Source organism: Diplotaxodon limnothrissa, linkage group LG14, assembly GCF_057381915.1.
Source record: "Diplotaxodon limnothrissa isolate DT_005_m linkage group LG14, D_limnothrissa_male_GT1.1, whole genome shotgun sequence".
Taxonomy (NCBI): Eukaryota; Metazoa; Chordata; class Actinopteri; order Cichliformes; family Cichlidae; genus Diplotaxodon; species Diplotaxodon limnothrissa.
In genome coordinates this window covers 24,157,800-24,172,524 of record NC_140609.1, presented here as the reverse complement: position 1 = coordinate 24,172,524, position 14,725 = coordinate 24,157,800, and the positions used below count along the sequence as shown (strand labels likewise).

The 14,725-nt window shown below is 38.9% G+C and overlaps 1 protein-coding gene across 1 annotated transcript; it reads right to left on the bottom strand.

Moving 5' to 3' along the window:
• Positions 1 to 1,512: 1,512 nt before the first annotated feature.
• tmprss13a (transmembrane serine protease 13a) lies at positions 1,513 to 13,469 on the bottom strand. Its single transcript, XM_085371119.1, has 13 exons — positions 13,452 to 13,469; positions 8,620 to 8,794; positions 8,367 to 8,474; positions 7,652 to 7,822; positions 7,181 to 7,307; positions 6,492 to 6,587; positions 6,359 to 6,402; positions 4,595 to 4,757; positions 4,160 to 4,335; positions 3,396 to 3,494; positions 2,000 to 2,142; positions 1,730 to 1,882; positions 1,513 to 1,647 (listed from the first exon to the last, which is right to left on the bottom strand). Exons 1-13 carry the CDS (start codon positions 13,467 to 13,469, stop codon positions 1,633 to 1,635), a joined length of 1,488 nt encoding a protein of 495 aa, XP_085227245.1. The 3' UTR covers positions 1,513 to 1,632.
• Between the last annotated feature and the right edge of the window lie 1,256 nt (positions 13,470 to 14,725).

The window sequence follows — 14,725 nt, the reverse complement described above, 5'->3', positions numbered from 1 at the left end:
TCACACACACTGATAACCTCTCTATTACTCGTGACGATCCATCAAGGCTCTGAGCTAAGTTACGTGTTGTTTGGTTTGACTGACATAAAACAACAACAAAAAACACCTTGCACAATATGCCTCAATATCCGATGCGTGACGTCTTCGCATTGATCCACTTTTGCGTCTCTCAACCTGTGGATTATCTGATGATTGAGAAAACCCGAGCCATCATCCGCCTGGTGATTTTCCTTTTCACGGAAACAGCTAAACAGCAGTGTCATAACGAACGAGTTCATTTTACTTGAAAATGACAAGTGGATTAATAATGGTTTTTATCCCGTTTTTGCAATATCCGCGTAGCCAGCGATTAGTGCCAACAGACACACCCTCGTGGTACATGTTCGCGTGGTAAATAACAAGCAGCCTTGAAAATGCCAGCTCGATTAGTTATTGTGACCATGTACACCAGACAGGTGGTTATTATTGAAAACAATAATAATAATAATAAATGACACCGCACGTTTGCCTAAAATAATTCCACAAAGAAGTTTGCACGAAAGACACAATTTATGCACACTGGAGAGGCGTTATGAATAAAATTGCCTTGCCTTACAGTCCTATTGCACTCATATTCTTTTTAGACCACTGGATCCCTTTTTGTCTTTATATGAATAACACAATCAAATATGTCGCTTATTAACTTACCTTTTGTTTCTCCAGAGGACCGTTGGTTAACAAACTGATATCCACCTGCAAAAATCAATCAGTTTGTCTCACAAGGACTCTGCTTCAAGTATTCTCATCTGTCAATATGTGCAACCTGCTCATATGTACTTCCCCTGGAAAAATAGATGTGATGACGACAACAGTGTGACTCCTGGAGTGACTGCTTATTTAGTGCGTGGAATCGTCCCTGCCGCTCCCTTTCTGCATCTCTCCCTCTCTCACACACCAGGCACGCTCACCACAGACCCTCCTGCTCACAAAATCATTAAACACCACAACAAAGGGGAGTGGATGGTTCCTTCTTTATCTGATATATGTTGTGTTTGTTATTCGCGCAATCCTTCACAAACTTATGACATGAACATAACAAAGAATACGGAAAAATGGCATACAATCAAGAACAATTTCAAGAAAAATCCCAACATGAGTAGTGGCTTAAGTGCACTGCTTAGTGACTCAAGTGCAAGGTAATGCACAAAATGTTTTGATTTTAATATGGTACACAACAGTTAAAATTGTGTTCCTGGGAGAAAAAAAACACCTTCATAATAATTAATCATACACAATCATACATTAATCAACCACAAACTGATTAAGGAAATCTCAGTAGAACCTCAGTAAAGCCTTTCATTGAATTACAATAAGATACAATTGAAAAAAAAATCTGCTTTTAAAGCTCACTTAAATTAAAAATAAGCTTTAGTACACACAAAAGAATAAAATCAAAATTGAAAGACTGAAGTCAGTGCACTGATTAGCTTGTATACATGTGGGTAGTGTAAAATATATTAAATCCATGTGACCTGGGATGAGTATAGATGATGAGCACAACATTAATGAATGTATGTGGGCATTTCTGTCATGCTGCTACTCCCTCAAGACAACTTCATTGGGAGGAAAACACCAGCAGGAGGCAAAGTGATGTCACACCATAGCTCTCTGCAAGAGGCAAAGGAGGAGTTAACATAGAGAAAGCCTTCCCCTTCTAGTTCTTATTTATTCTTTTTGCTTTCACTCTTACATGCATGCTTCTGTAGATCCAGGGCAGAACACTACTGACTCTGGTGTAAACCCCGGGTTTGTTTTTTTCACCACAGCCAGCTCCCCAGCTGGTAATCCCCACCAGGTAAAAGCGACTCTCTCCCTGGCATACCAGAGGTCCACCACTGTCACCCTGGAAAAATATATTATACTTGATTAACAGAAATGTTACTCCAAAGTTTGCTAGATGGTCAAATCCATGCATACTTATATGATTTCTGTTAGCTGTTCCTTAATACTGACTGCTCACCTGACAGGAGTCTTTGCCTCCTTCGAGTTTCCCAGCACAAAGCATATTATTGGTCATCAGACCTCCATAAGCATCACGACTGTTACACACCCGTGTATCAATGATGTCCACACTCACTTCCATCAGATCCTTCGAGACAACACCTTTAAAAAAAAAAGAAAAAACAAAAAAACGTCATTGTTTCCTTTCCATGGCAATATAATACCCCACAATAGTAGCTTGATGTAAATATTATACATTATTGTGAGTTGCACCGTCTAAGCAACAGAAATTGTGCATTGTTTGTTTTCTTCATTTTTCTTCAGTTTTTATGATTAATAATTTCGCAGTCTTTTGTTTATTGATTGAGAGTTGTCACCCACCCATCAGTCGTTAACATTATTTTTTCAAGCATATTTTTCATCAGATGATTATATAGACAACAGATACTGGTTACTTTCTCATCATTCCCTGATGTTGCTTTCTTGTAATCCTTCCCCAGTCTTTCTCAGCTTGCAGATTTTTTTTTGTTTGTTTTTTTATTGCATCAGCAATGTTTAATAGTTTGCCTTTCACTGAGGAGTGGCTTCCGTCTGGTCATTCTGCCTTACATGCCTGACTGGTGTAGTGCTGTAGAAATGGTTGTTCTTCTAAAAGGTTCTCCTATCTCCACAGAGCAAAGATGGAGCTCTGTCAGAGTGATCATTGGGTTCTTGGTCTCCTCCCTAACTAAGGCCTTTCTTTCCCAGTACCTCAGACTGGCCAGACAGAGCCCTGATGGTTTCAGACTTCTTCCATTTATGGATGATGGAGGCCATTATGCTCACTGGAACCTTTAATGCTGCAGAAGTTTTTCTTTTTCTTTTTTTTCTGCACCTTTCCCCCAGATCTATACCTCCATACAATTCTTTCTCAACAATTCATTAGCACCATCAACTATGGGACCTTATATAGACGATGTGTGCTTTTCAAAATAATGTCCAATCTACTGAATTTACCACAGATGGACTTCAGTCATGTTGTAGAAACATCTGACATATTTTGAGTGCCATAGCAAAGGCTGCGAATATTTATGCTCATGTTTGTTTTTTTTTGTTCAATCAATGCGTTGGGTGGGTGCTAACTTCCTACAATTTAAGGCTTTAGTTTCAGTGAGTAAAATGGCTAAACGTCACTCATAGACCAAACCTAAACTTTTAAAGCCTTATCTACAGTAAAACAATCAAACACTACTGGAAACAACAGCACTTAAACATGTAATGCAGACGCAAGGCAGACTGTATTGCCCAACACATTAGTATGGAAATCATGGGAATTCAGTAAAATAAATTACATTCATGAATAACTAAAACTTGGTCATTTGCTAGATTTCTAGTCTAGATTTCTAGATACTTAACATTTCTGAATTTCTGCTTACCTGAACCGGCCTGTGTGGTGCCAAAACCCGAGGTCCAGCACTGAGTTCCTTGGACAAAGTTCTGGTTATATGCTGGCAGACAAGCAGGCTGAACTTTATCTGGTTAACACAAAAATATGTATTTAAATTTTGCCAACACATCAGCCGCCTTGTGTGCTCAAAAGGATAGTATTGTAGATAGATCTGTACATATACGGTAAAACAACTTCACTATGTAAAGCAGATTAACAGTTTGACTGTGAACTCACAGGCTTTCAAAGCTCAGACTGAGCAGCAAAGGAAATATTTTCATTGCTATTACTATCCTGCACATTGTTTTAGTGTCCTGTTTTTGTTAATAATCTACACAATCTACTGTAGACTATATACAGCAGAGAGTAAGAGAAATACTTATTTGATCCCCTGCTGAATTTGGAAAAACTTTATGTAATGTGTATGGTTGCTTAAAATAAAGCTACCATAAAAATTAAAGACTGTTCCTTTCTTTGAGCAAATTCAGCATGGGATCAAATAATTATTTCCCCCACTATACTGTGCAGAATATATATGCATAACACTCTCCATAGTGCTATTAAACACAGGTTTCATCATCGAAGGATTTCTGTGCTGGATATTTCCATGGAGGAAGCAATTAAATCCTTCACACACTCTGCTTTCCAACATGATGCCCACACACATGCTTATGTGATTATTAAAATCTGAACACAGCTATAGAGGTTGGATGACTACACACATTTGTTAAAGAATGTAAAGATGCAACTAACCATTGAAAGTGACTGGGGATGTAAGTTTGAGAAGAACAACATCTTGGTCATTTGTTTTAGTGTTATAGTTCTCATTGACTATGATCTTCTCAACAAAGTACGGAACAGGCAGGTTGTTCAGCGACACCGTTCCACCATATACTCTCCAGTTCTGAGGGGATAGAGCCGAGTTGTCTCTGAAACCCCGAAAAACACTCTTCAATGGACAGCAACAGATTAATGTAGATTTCAGCACAGAATAATTGGCATTATGGTTTTTAAAATGTATGAATTTTGAATTGTTAACTGCAGCTGGACCTTAAAATATCTACAATTACAATGTACAGACTCTAGGAATCAGAGAGTTTATTAAGGTAGACTATGGTCAATTTAAGAGAGTGTGATAAAACATTTACAAAGGTATGTTTGTTTTATTTTCTTTTTTTTTTTTGTCACCTTGGGAAACAGTGGGCAGCAGAAAGCACAAAATCAGGGGAGATCAGGACTCCTCCGCAGACATGGGATCCTCTGAACTGTAGTGACAACTGCCAAGGCCAATGACCTATTTTAGCTATGGTGCCACCAATGATCCGGGACGTGGCCTGCTGCTTACCACAATCTGGACAACAATGCAAGGTACCATGCAAAAGAAAGAAAGGGAAACAAAACTATTGTCAGCATACAGTTTTATCCTTGATGAATGCAGAAAAAAATACATTGTATGTGCCAGCGTTGCTGCTGCAGTGCTGTTAGATCTTCATAGGAGTCACAATGTTTTATGTTATCAAGGTCACCTAACAAAACACCTTGTGGCCATAACTTAAGAACTCTTTGAGTAATTTTTACACAACTTTAAACAAGTCTTAAGATTTTATGAGGCCAAATTTTAGCCAGTTAAGTAGCAGAGGGGTTTTCTTAACTGCTTTGATGAGGTCCTAACATCCACTATTGGCCCTGTGCTCACTACCAGAAATTGCAGACCCACCACTGGCACCCTGTGCTTTTCGCAGGTAAGAGCAGGTTCACACTTACCATATCTGAGAAACATGAAAGGGTCTAGAGAAACCTGTATGTTATGGTGATATGATGGTTTGGAGAACCATATCAATGAGAGGATGAACAGACTTCTGCAGGCTAGACTATGGCCCCCTGACTGCCATTAGGTGTTGGGATTAAATCATTGGATCCACTGTTGCACCCTACACTGGTGCAGTGGGTCCTGGGTTTATAGTTCATCATGATCTATAGAAATCTATAGAAATCTGGAATCGAAGGTATGGCAATCTGGAGATGTTATTGAAGCTCAAGTTACTTTGCTTTGGCCTTCAGGTCATCTGTATTTTGGGGGTTTTCTTCCTCTTAAATGTCTAATAGATTCTCTTTGGGATTCAGATCAGACCGGTCGGCCAAATGCAGTAATGATTATCAGCATTCTGATCACGATTGGTAAACCATTTAGCAGTAGTTATGGCATTGTGGATAGGTTTTTATTCCGTTAGGAAAAGGAATCGCCAACTAGAAATCAAGTCCTCATGAAGTTCTCTCTCCTGGTATATGGCTGCATTAACTTTTGATATGATAAAATATCACTGACATGATTTGGTGCCCCAAATCATCATAGACAGCAAAAGCACACAGGACTTCAAACACTTTGGATTCTGTCTCTGTCCTCTCTTTCCTCCAGACTTCAGGACCTTGATTTACAAATGAAATGCGAAATGCAATTTGATCTTTTAAAAGGACGTTGGACATAAAGTCCAGGTAAGACATTTTTGATATTGTTTCTCACATTCCTAATATCAAGATGTATTTGGTGGCTCTTAATGCTAAAATAGCAGCCTCTTTCCCAAATTCAAAGCTCTGCCAAGTTCTTTGACAATCCTTTCAAAGCTTCATCTTGCCTGTTAAAGTTAGCCTTTTCAGCAGTGACCTTCTGTGGCTCACCCTCCTGGAGGTTGTCAGTTATCATCATCTGAATAACCGTACAGCCAGCAATCATCCCCATGATTGCGACCGTGTGTACTGACCAAAGCTATCAAAAATTCTAACAGAAAAATGCTTGAACCTTGAAATTTTCAGAAAATGATTCAGATACTTTTGTTAGTATTGCACTGGCTAATAACTGCATTTCAGTCATAGGTACTGGGTGTAAGGCAGACATAGAAAAAGAAATAAAAAGTGTGTGACATATGACTGTAGGAACAGATGGAGGCTCCTTACCCACACACTGCAGGGAGACAGTCTGCTTGTTCGGACAGGGAGAACTGCATGTTGCCACAATAAGGGAAACATGTTAAAATGGGTACATGCAGTCAACCAATGCTAATGTTGTTAACCAACAAATCATATGTACCTGACATTTACCCGAGCCTGGATTGGAGCAGATCTTGTACTGTTGTTCAGTGTTAAACCTGTGGAATCTGATTGAATTGTAGCTGTCATATAGACGCTGGAGACAGAGAGAAAAATGATTAGATAAACGTGCACATATAGAGACCATTTTCTGCAGTCAATATCTGAGTGAATCTGTAAACTAATTGCGCTTCTATCATACTGAGATGCCCCACTGGTAGTCATTCCTGTGGAGAATCAATTCAACCCTAAACACAGCAGCAGATCAGGTGATGTTTCATGAACCTCTGTGGGTAATTACAGGTTGGGGTTTGAAGCCCACGTGTTTAAGGGCTGTTGTTGAAATCGACCCTTCCAAATGACAAGCTAAATCACTCATTCATGAAGCCCGTGCTAGGTCTAAATGATGATAGATAATGGTAAGATATATTATGAAGATTACCTTTGATCCAAATTTTTTCTCAGCTGCCTTTAAACTTTTTAGCCTTTATTTATATAGGGCACTAGAGAGAAGACAGCTAGTAAAGGGCCTCAGGGTGTATGCAAACCCAGGCCTCTGCAATGGTCTGGGTTGCCTGTTCTACTGAACTATACCAGCACCCAGCTATCTTTAAACTTTTTTATACATGATGTTCAATACATTTTAGGTGAGCTATGACAATAATAGGCAGGGTAAAGTGGTGATCATACTTTCTGAATCCTTGCCGCTTGCAGATCTGCTTGGCTTCATTGTCATCCCACCCTTGGTTACACACTGGTAGGAAGCGGCCATCTGTGGCTGTTCTGACCTGCAGACTGTTTCCCTCACCAAACCTCACTGGAGAAGTAATAACAAGAAGGGATAACAAAAAGAATACACCTTAAATCTCCTAAGTCCATTATGTGCACATGTGACTATTAGGCAATTTTAGCTTTCATTTTGCAGAAAATGTTTAATTTGCCAAGACCTTTCTTGTGCATTCTTCTAATATATTTACCTTGTTGTTAGGCATTACATAGAGTGTATAATATGAATAAAGCCAATACAATTATACATGATTCAGATTTAAGTTGGATCCCCTAAGAATTCTTACATATATTGATACATATTCCTTCCATAGATTATTATTGTTATTTTCCAATCCTACTTCATCTTCTTTCTTTATGAGTGTGCTGATTTACCACAGTATGCTTCGTCAGTGCCATGTTGGCAGTCCTCTTTTCCATCACAAATTACAGTATTGTTTGGGCAGTTGTCCTTTGGCAAAACTGCACTTTGGGTTTTCTCATCATTGCTCCCATCATGCTCATCGTAGTGGATCGCTGATGTTGCTCTCCTGGTGCCGTACACAACTGTGGTTGGAGAGTATGTAGTAATGATTTTAAAGTAAGTAGAGGTAGAGTGTGCCATTATTGTTATCCTTCACACAAACAAAATAATGAAATAAAATAAGAACAGTAATATGCATCTTAAAATTGACTTTCCATCTCACTTAATAAATATCAGCAACTATTTATACGTACTCCAGTTAACATAAATGATTTTCAAAGTGAGCACCGCATGCAACGGACCACACAGAGAAAACATTTTGTCAGTGCCAACAAATCTCTGTGGAAGTAAAAAAATTCATATAATTCCATTCCATTTTTATTTATAGTTGCAAAATAATGTGTTATATACTGGTAATGACATTTAATAACTGAGTTTATGCTTCATACTGTTTTTAAATACCAACATACACAAAAATGAGCAAATGAAAATAGATAAATTCTTACACTCTTAGGACCACAAGGGCACAAAAATACTGTAAGTAACTGAGATTCACATGCAGATACAACAGGTTCAAATAACTTAGTTCACAAGTTTTGATGACACTGTTCAGTGATCAAAGTATACCTCCAAGCCAAATGGCCACCCCCAGCAGAGCAAGCAACAGTAGGACTGACACCGACACACCAATGCACCTTTTCTTGCTCTCACAGCATCCCTTTTTCTTCTTTGGAACTAAACACAGTCATAACAAAAGCATATAGTGACACACATATTAATGATTGTTGGAGCGACTCTGACTCAGCATTTATTTTGTTTGTACATTTGCAATACGTGGATTTTATTCCTAGAAAATATGGGAGGAGCGGGTATAACTCACTTGTGATGGGCTGTGAGACTTGGGGAACAGCCACAGATGATGGATACCGAGGGATGTAACGTGGCTGGGTTGGGGGCATCATCCCTGGACCGAAGCCATACACCACCTCTTCATAAGACCTGAGGGGTGGCTGTGTGTGGACAGCAACAGAGTAGTAGGGAGGAGGGGGGGTGCCCTAAGAGAAAAAGACAAAAACAATGAGGGCAAAACAAATACTCTGCAAGATTTCAAAGATAAAATCTCTAACTGGAATAACAAACAATGTCATGTGAAGTCTATGTCCAATATTATGTAATCACTCCTTGGGCACAAGATGTTGTTTGTTTGCTTTCTATGTTTGCTCATCTTGAGAGTAGTTTTATTTTAATGGGGAGAACCTGAACGTTCTGAATTTCAACCAAATTAAATCAAAGTTATTAATTGTTTTGCATGTCAATGAGGGAAATTAGTATTTGGTCCTCTACAGCCTAGCTAGAAACCTGACTCTGACCACCACCATGTGCAAGACCATGGTCAAGGTCATGCAGGGGCATAGCCAGAACTCACTCATATAGAAAATCTGTGGAGAGAGCTGAAGTTTCAAATTGCCAAGCAGCAGCCAAGAAAACTAAAGGATTTGATTCTGTAAAGAGAAGTGGGCCAAAGTGGGCCTTCCTGAGATAAGTAAAAACCTGGTGACCCCTGTGCTTGCCAACAAGGATTTTTCCAGTACTAAGTCATGTTCTAAGGCATATATATTAGGTATAATATATACAATTAGACATACATGAGCTAAAATGGTAAATCATCCATATGTGTTTCTTGTTGTTAAGACTCTGCACATTTGTGGTTGTCAAGAGTCTGCATGTAACCTATTGTCCTCCATGATATCCAAACACTGTTATCAAGTCTACACCAGCTCAACAACCTTATAGGCACAAAGAAAGACATGATGTATCCTGGCAACAGTGTCTAACAGATCAGATTTAGGAGTATGTTCCTCATTTCTCAGTGATATCGTCTCTGCTAGTAGCCATATCAAGAATTTCAAACAAAGGTCTTAATCCATATTTGGAGACTTGCATGGGACAAGTTGGTGCAAAATGATAGTGGGAAAAATGCACCTAAGAACAAGTTTGTTCGCTGGGTTTTTCTTAGAGGAATAAGTGGCTCAAATACTTTAATCCACATGGGTTAAAGGTCTACCATGTGTTCATTGGGAGTGACTCATGGCACAGACTACTGACTAGTTAGATAGCCACCTTAGTAAAAGAATGGTGTCTAAGCAGCTGTCAGCCGTAGTGCGTTTCCCTACTGTATCTACCAAATAACTGGTTTTGGTATCACTTCGTTGTTAGCAAGTGTTACTTTAATAAGTTCTCCCAAAAGTGTTGGAGGTTAATCTGGGCAAAACAAGGATGTTGCAACACTTTCTAATGCATTTTTTCTTTTTGTTTGTTTTAAGAGGGTGTGGTATTGTTTTTGGTCAACAAAAAAGTTCCAGTAAGCATTTGTCAACCTTAGGGTGTCATTGACTGGAATCACTGCATATAACAATATCTCTCTGATTGCCTTTCTACTACGGAACAATCCAGCAATCCAGCACCCTAACACTGACCCGGTGTCTCGTTTTCTTTTTTCCTAAGATGATAAAGTTAGTCTGTGGGCCATACCTCCCCATTTTTATCAATTATTAACAATGATCACCCCTGGCCCCCATCCCACACTTTGAGAATCACTGCACCAACACATGCTGTGTTTATTCTGAAAGGAATTTGGCCTGTGCTGCTAGTGTTTCAGTGTCACATGCACCATTTCCTTGAAATAGTGTGCAATGGCATTTTAGGTATGTTTTCTCTTACTGGCTAGGTGATTCAGGTGATTCTGCTACCCAGTCAGGAGCAGTAAAAAACCCTGTGAGTGTGCACAATGGACTATAATTGCCATAGGTGTAGCACTTGTGTAACATAGCATGGTGTTCATTGCCCATTGTTTCGCTTTAAAAGATGTTTGTCTATTTTTTGTCAGGGATAAATCTGAATCTGTTGGTTGAAGAAAACCCTTTTTTCTTTGTTATTTAAAATATTATTTTTTTCAATTGAATTCGGTCATAAATAATGTTGAATCTTAATTAAGCTTTAAAATTAAGATACATTTATTTATTAGAAGACTGCACTGGTTATAGACTGCAATTTTGTTTTAGAGCAAACAAGTTAAAAAAGATTCATCCTCATGTGTTCACACCAGGTATGCAGATAGAGTCAATCTTTACCTAGTTATATGGTTACAAAGTACTTAAAGTCTTATAAATTATGTCCACTGTGCTAAATCAAATTTGGGCAGAAAAATGTGAATTTGATTTGTTATTTTCTTCATCAATAACAGCATGATCTTTGGTTTTAAACCAAGTTTTCTGCTGATTTCTTCAATATTCATGTTTTCTTGTTTTAATGACAAATGGTCTGATTAATTTATTAGATTAATTTCACTGGAAATTAATCTAATAAGAATAACAACACTGGTCAACAAGCATTTTCCTTCTGAGACTCTTTCACCTGTATTTTAGCAGATTTTACTGGCTGACACCAAACTGGAAAATTATGTTCCAAGTACTCGCCAACTTCGATGATGTTTCAGCATTTAAGAAATAAGTTTGGTCTCAAGAAAAGTAAAACCAAAGTTAAGGAAAGCATTTTTGCTGGTCCTGAAATCTGCGAACGGATGTTTGATGATTGGTTCCGAATGAAACTGAACCCAGCTCAACTAGGTTGTGCAGAATTTTCTTAGCAGTCACAGAGGAAAAAGTTTTGCTGAGCTTGTGGATAACACACTGAAAGTGTGTGAACTACTAAGATTTTCCCATGCTCATTGCTGGAGCATGGCTCATGGATTTCATCAAAATAAAAAGCCAATATCAACTCTTGGTCCCTACAAAGACAAACAGATATGCTGTACAAGTGAAAAACCAAGAGCTAAATTAACAGAGATTTGCTTTAACATATCTCTAGGAAACAAATTAAAACAGTCTTGGCAGAAAATAGCTACAATTCCAAACATTGTGTTGATATATTGATGTTCAGCAGTATCAAAACATGAATGATGTGTATGTCACAAACCTGACACGCAAGCTTTAATTTGATTACATATCTGAAATCACTGTAAAACAATGGATAAAGACCTGGAATTTCCTACTAGCAAATAAAAATATATTTTGTAGATCAGTCTAATGAGGCAAACCTTCTACTGGTGCCTGGTTGTGTCTAAAGGTAACAAAATCTACCAACCAACATGTCACTAACTTACATGTGAAACTATTTTCAGCTAAACTAAGCAAAAGTATTTTTGTACAGCAATTAAAACGTGTGCTAATTTTAGTACTGTGCTCTTTAAGCGACATGTGGGAACGCAGCTGGTGATATCAACGTTTGCAAATGCTAAATGCTCTGTGGCTGTACCTGTTTGAACACAGCATGCCTTAATCACCTGTTTCCATTATCAACTAAGCCTCTGTAGAAAGTCATACAATGTGAAAAAACAAGTTTCTGATGAGTCATTTGACCTCCTGACATTCTTATAGCATGAAAGAGAAACATTTGTTTGTTTTCACATACATACATACATTATTTAAACAGTTTTTGTCACGTTGTAAGTGATTTCAATCCTGAAACTGCTGCTATGAGCAGTTTGCAGTTTGTGTATGAACCGCACCAAGAAATTGAGAAAAAATAAGATGTGCTATTAGGGTAGGGTCACTGGTAAATAACCCTTAAAGAAATACTTTCCTTTATGCAGTCTAAATTTTGGGCTTGACCATTGCCTTTCCTCAGCTGTTGAGACCTTTTTCTAATATCAATGTGATCACACTTCCATAAACTGGGGAGACGAGCATATAGTTCTCAAAATTTAGATTTGCTATTAAACCTGTTTCAAGTTAAGTTCAGTAAAAGTGTGAAACTGTGAAGGCAAGCATTACTCACCAACAAAGATGTATAGTTTTTTTTTTTTTAAAGACCTATAGGCAGCAAATGCCTTAGCAGAATTAGGTGGAGGTATAGTCATATTTCTCAGCATAGTGCACACGGTCATATTTCACAGTTTGCTCTCAAGCTATTATTATAAATAAAAGGTGGAAAAATTAGAGGATCTATGCAACACAAAGGACAGCATCACTCACACAAACCATGTCATCTAAAATTACAAAATCCATCCATCCATTTTCTTCTGTTAGCACAGTTGAGGGTAAGCTACAACATAATCTGATATAAAATGGTAAACTAAAACTGTCCCCCTTTTTTAATCTGCCAGCCTTGTATGGGCAAAATTAATAATTCTAGATTCAAACACAACATCCAGAACATACAATGAAATGCAGAAAGGTGCAATTACAGGTATCTCTCTCTTTATTTTATCTAAAAAGACAAGAGTTAGTACAATGAAAATGTGAAGTTTAATAACATTATTTCCTCCATCATCACATCAGGAATATACACAATTTCACAGACACAGGGATTTGTTTATGTGTTCGTGCATCTATACCATATCTCTATATTACACAGTCTAAAATTGAATAAAGAATACAAATAATTGCCCATATAGACTATATAAGCCAAGACAGAAAGCCTCTATAACACCTGAAGGAAAGTGAAGTCAAATCTTTCGCTCTGTAATCTCTTTACTGAACAACATTCTTCAGCCTTCTGAAGAATGCAACATATACTCACAAGCAACACAGTTCTCTAAATTCAAAACAATGCAAACTGAAGCAGAAAACACAGCCATCATTCAGGTGAACAGTAATTAAGTGGGAAGTTTGACTATTGAGTGAATACACGCCAGCAAGAATCAGAACCTACCGGGTCATGTTTATCCATTGGACTCAGGAAAGCAAAGTGTGTAGAGTGGAGATGAGAGCAGGTGGGTGGAGCTTTTTCAGTGCAGGTTTACACAGTCTGGAGCATGGTGGTGAAACATTAAGCACGTTTGTTCTCCTTCCTTTCGTCTCCTCTGCTTTTTACTCAACTGTGTTTCCCACTCAACTTAAACCAAGCAATAGGTAGGTAGGCCTATCTTCCCCCTCCCATCGTAATACCTCCCATGTAAATCCTTCCTTCTTTGCTTCACAGAGACGGGCGTGTCCAGTGCACCAATATCCTACCTGTCAGACCAGTTTTGTAGCAGCAGCATACTGAGATTGATTCACAGTATGAAGCTCAAATAACCTAAGCTGAGCTGTCAGGGCCCTGGACTCAACTGGCCTCTTCTTCCAAGAGTATGACATGATTTCTTTTTCAATCTGGAATTCATGGATGTAGAATTCACCACAGTGTATTTAAACCCTGGAGACAAGCAGACTGCCCGGCCCCACAACAACAGAGCAGCCCATCAGCCTGGACCCCGAACAGACGACCAGCTCCTCCTGGCTATCTGGTCGTCTGGTCCATGACTTCTCTTGGAAGACAGCATCTCGTTCTTGGCTGGGGAAGAGAAACTCTGGGCCTTCTTTCTGACTGTAGCGTCGAAGCACCAGTCAGTGTATTCCTTCAGAGCATCCAAATTCTCCTTGTTGTCCTCCAGGGTGTTGGACATTATTATGCAGATATGTGTTGTTGTCTGTCAATTTTCTGGTGTGTTTTAAGCTTCAAAAAGTGTCTGTTTAATCTTTATTCCCCCAAGTCTCCAGCGTCTGACCTCACCTAGCATTTCCGTTCCACCTAGCATCTACCCAGGAAGACTTCTACATTATTAGTGCGATTTCTCCCTCTGAAAAATATAGGGGGGTGGATCGATACAAATATTGATAGTTTATTTGTCAGGATCTGACGGCGCCCTGACCGGTCGACCTGCCAGTGTGTGTATATCTGTGTGCGTGTGTATGTGTCTCTCCTATCGCCCTGTCTTCCCCTCCGGCTCCGCTGAGATGTGTTAGGAGGTAACCTAGCAACAGGCTACCTCCGACCCGGAAGTGCTGTCGCCCGGAGCTGCCACACCTGCAGTCAATCCACCAGCTGCTGCCAATCAACTACTATCTTCAGCAGGGCTACTTAATGGTGTGGCTGAGCGACAGACAGCGCTGGAGTATTGCACTAAGCCTGGTAGTGTTTTCGAGTCGCTAACGTTATTGAAGTGC

Excerpts from the sequence above, each read along its gene's own strand:
- tmprss13a (XM_085371119.1), bottom strand. Across the intron at positions 7,308-7,651 it reads CACTGACGAAGCATACTGTG|TGAGGTTTGGTGAGGGAAAC; the intron begins GTAAATCAGCAC and ends TTACTTCTCCAG. Across the intron at positions 3,495-4,159 it reads ATCCCCAGTCACTTTCAATG|ATAAAGTTCAGCCTGCTTGT; the intron begins GTTAGTTGCATC and ends TGTGTTAACCAG.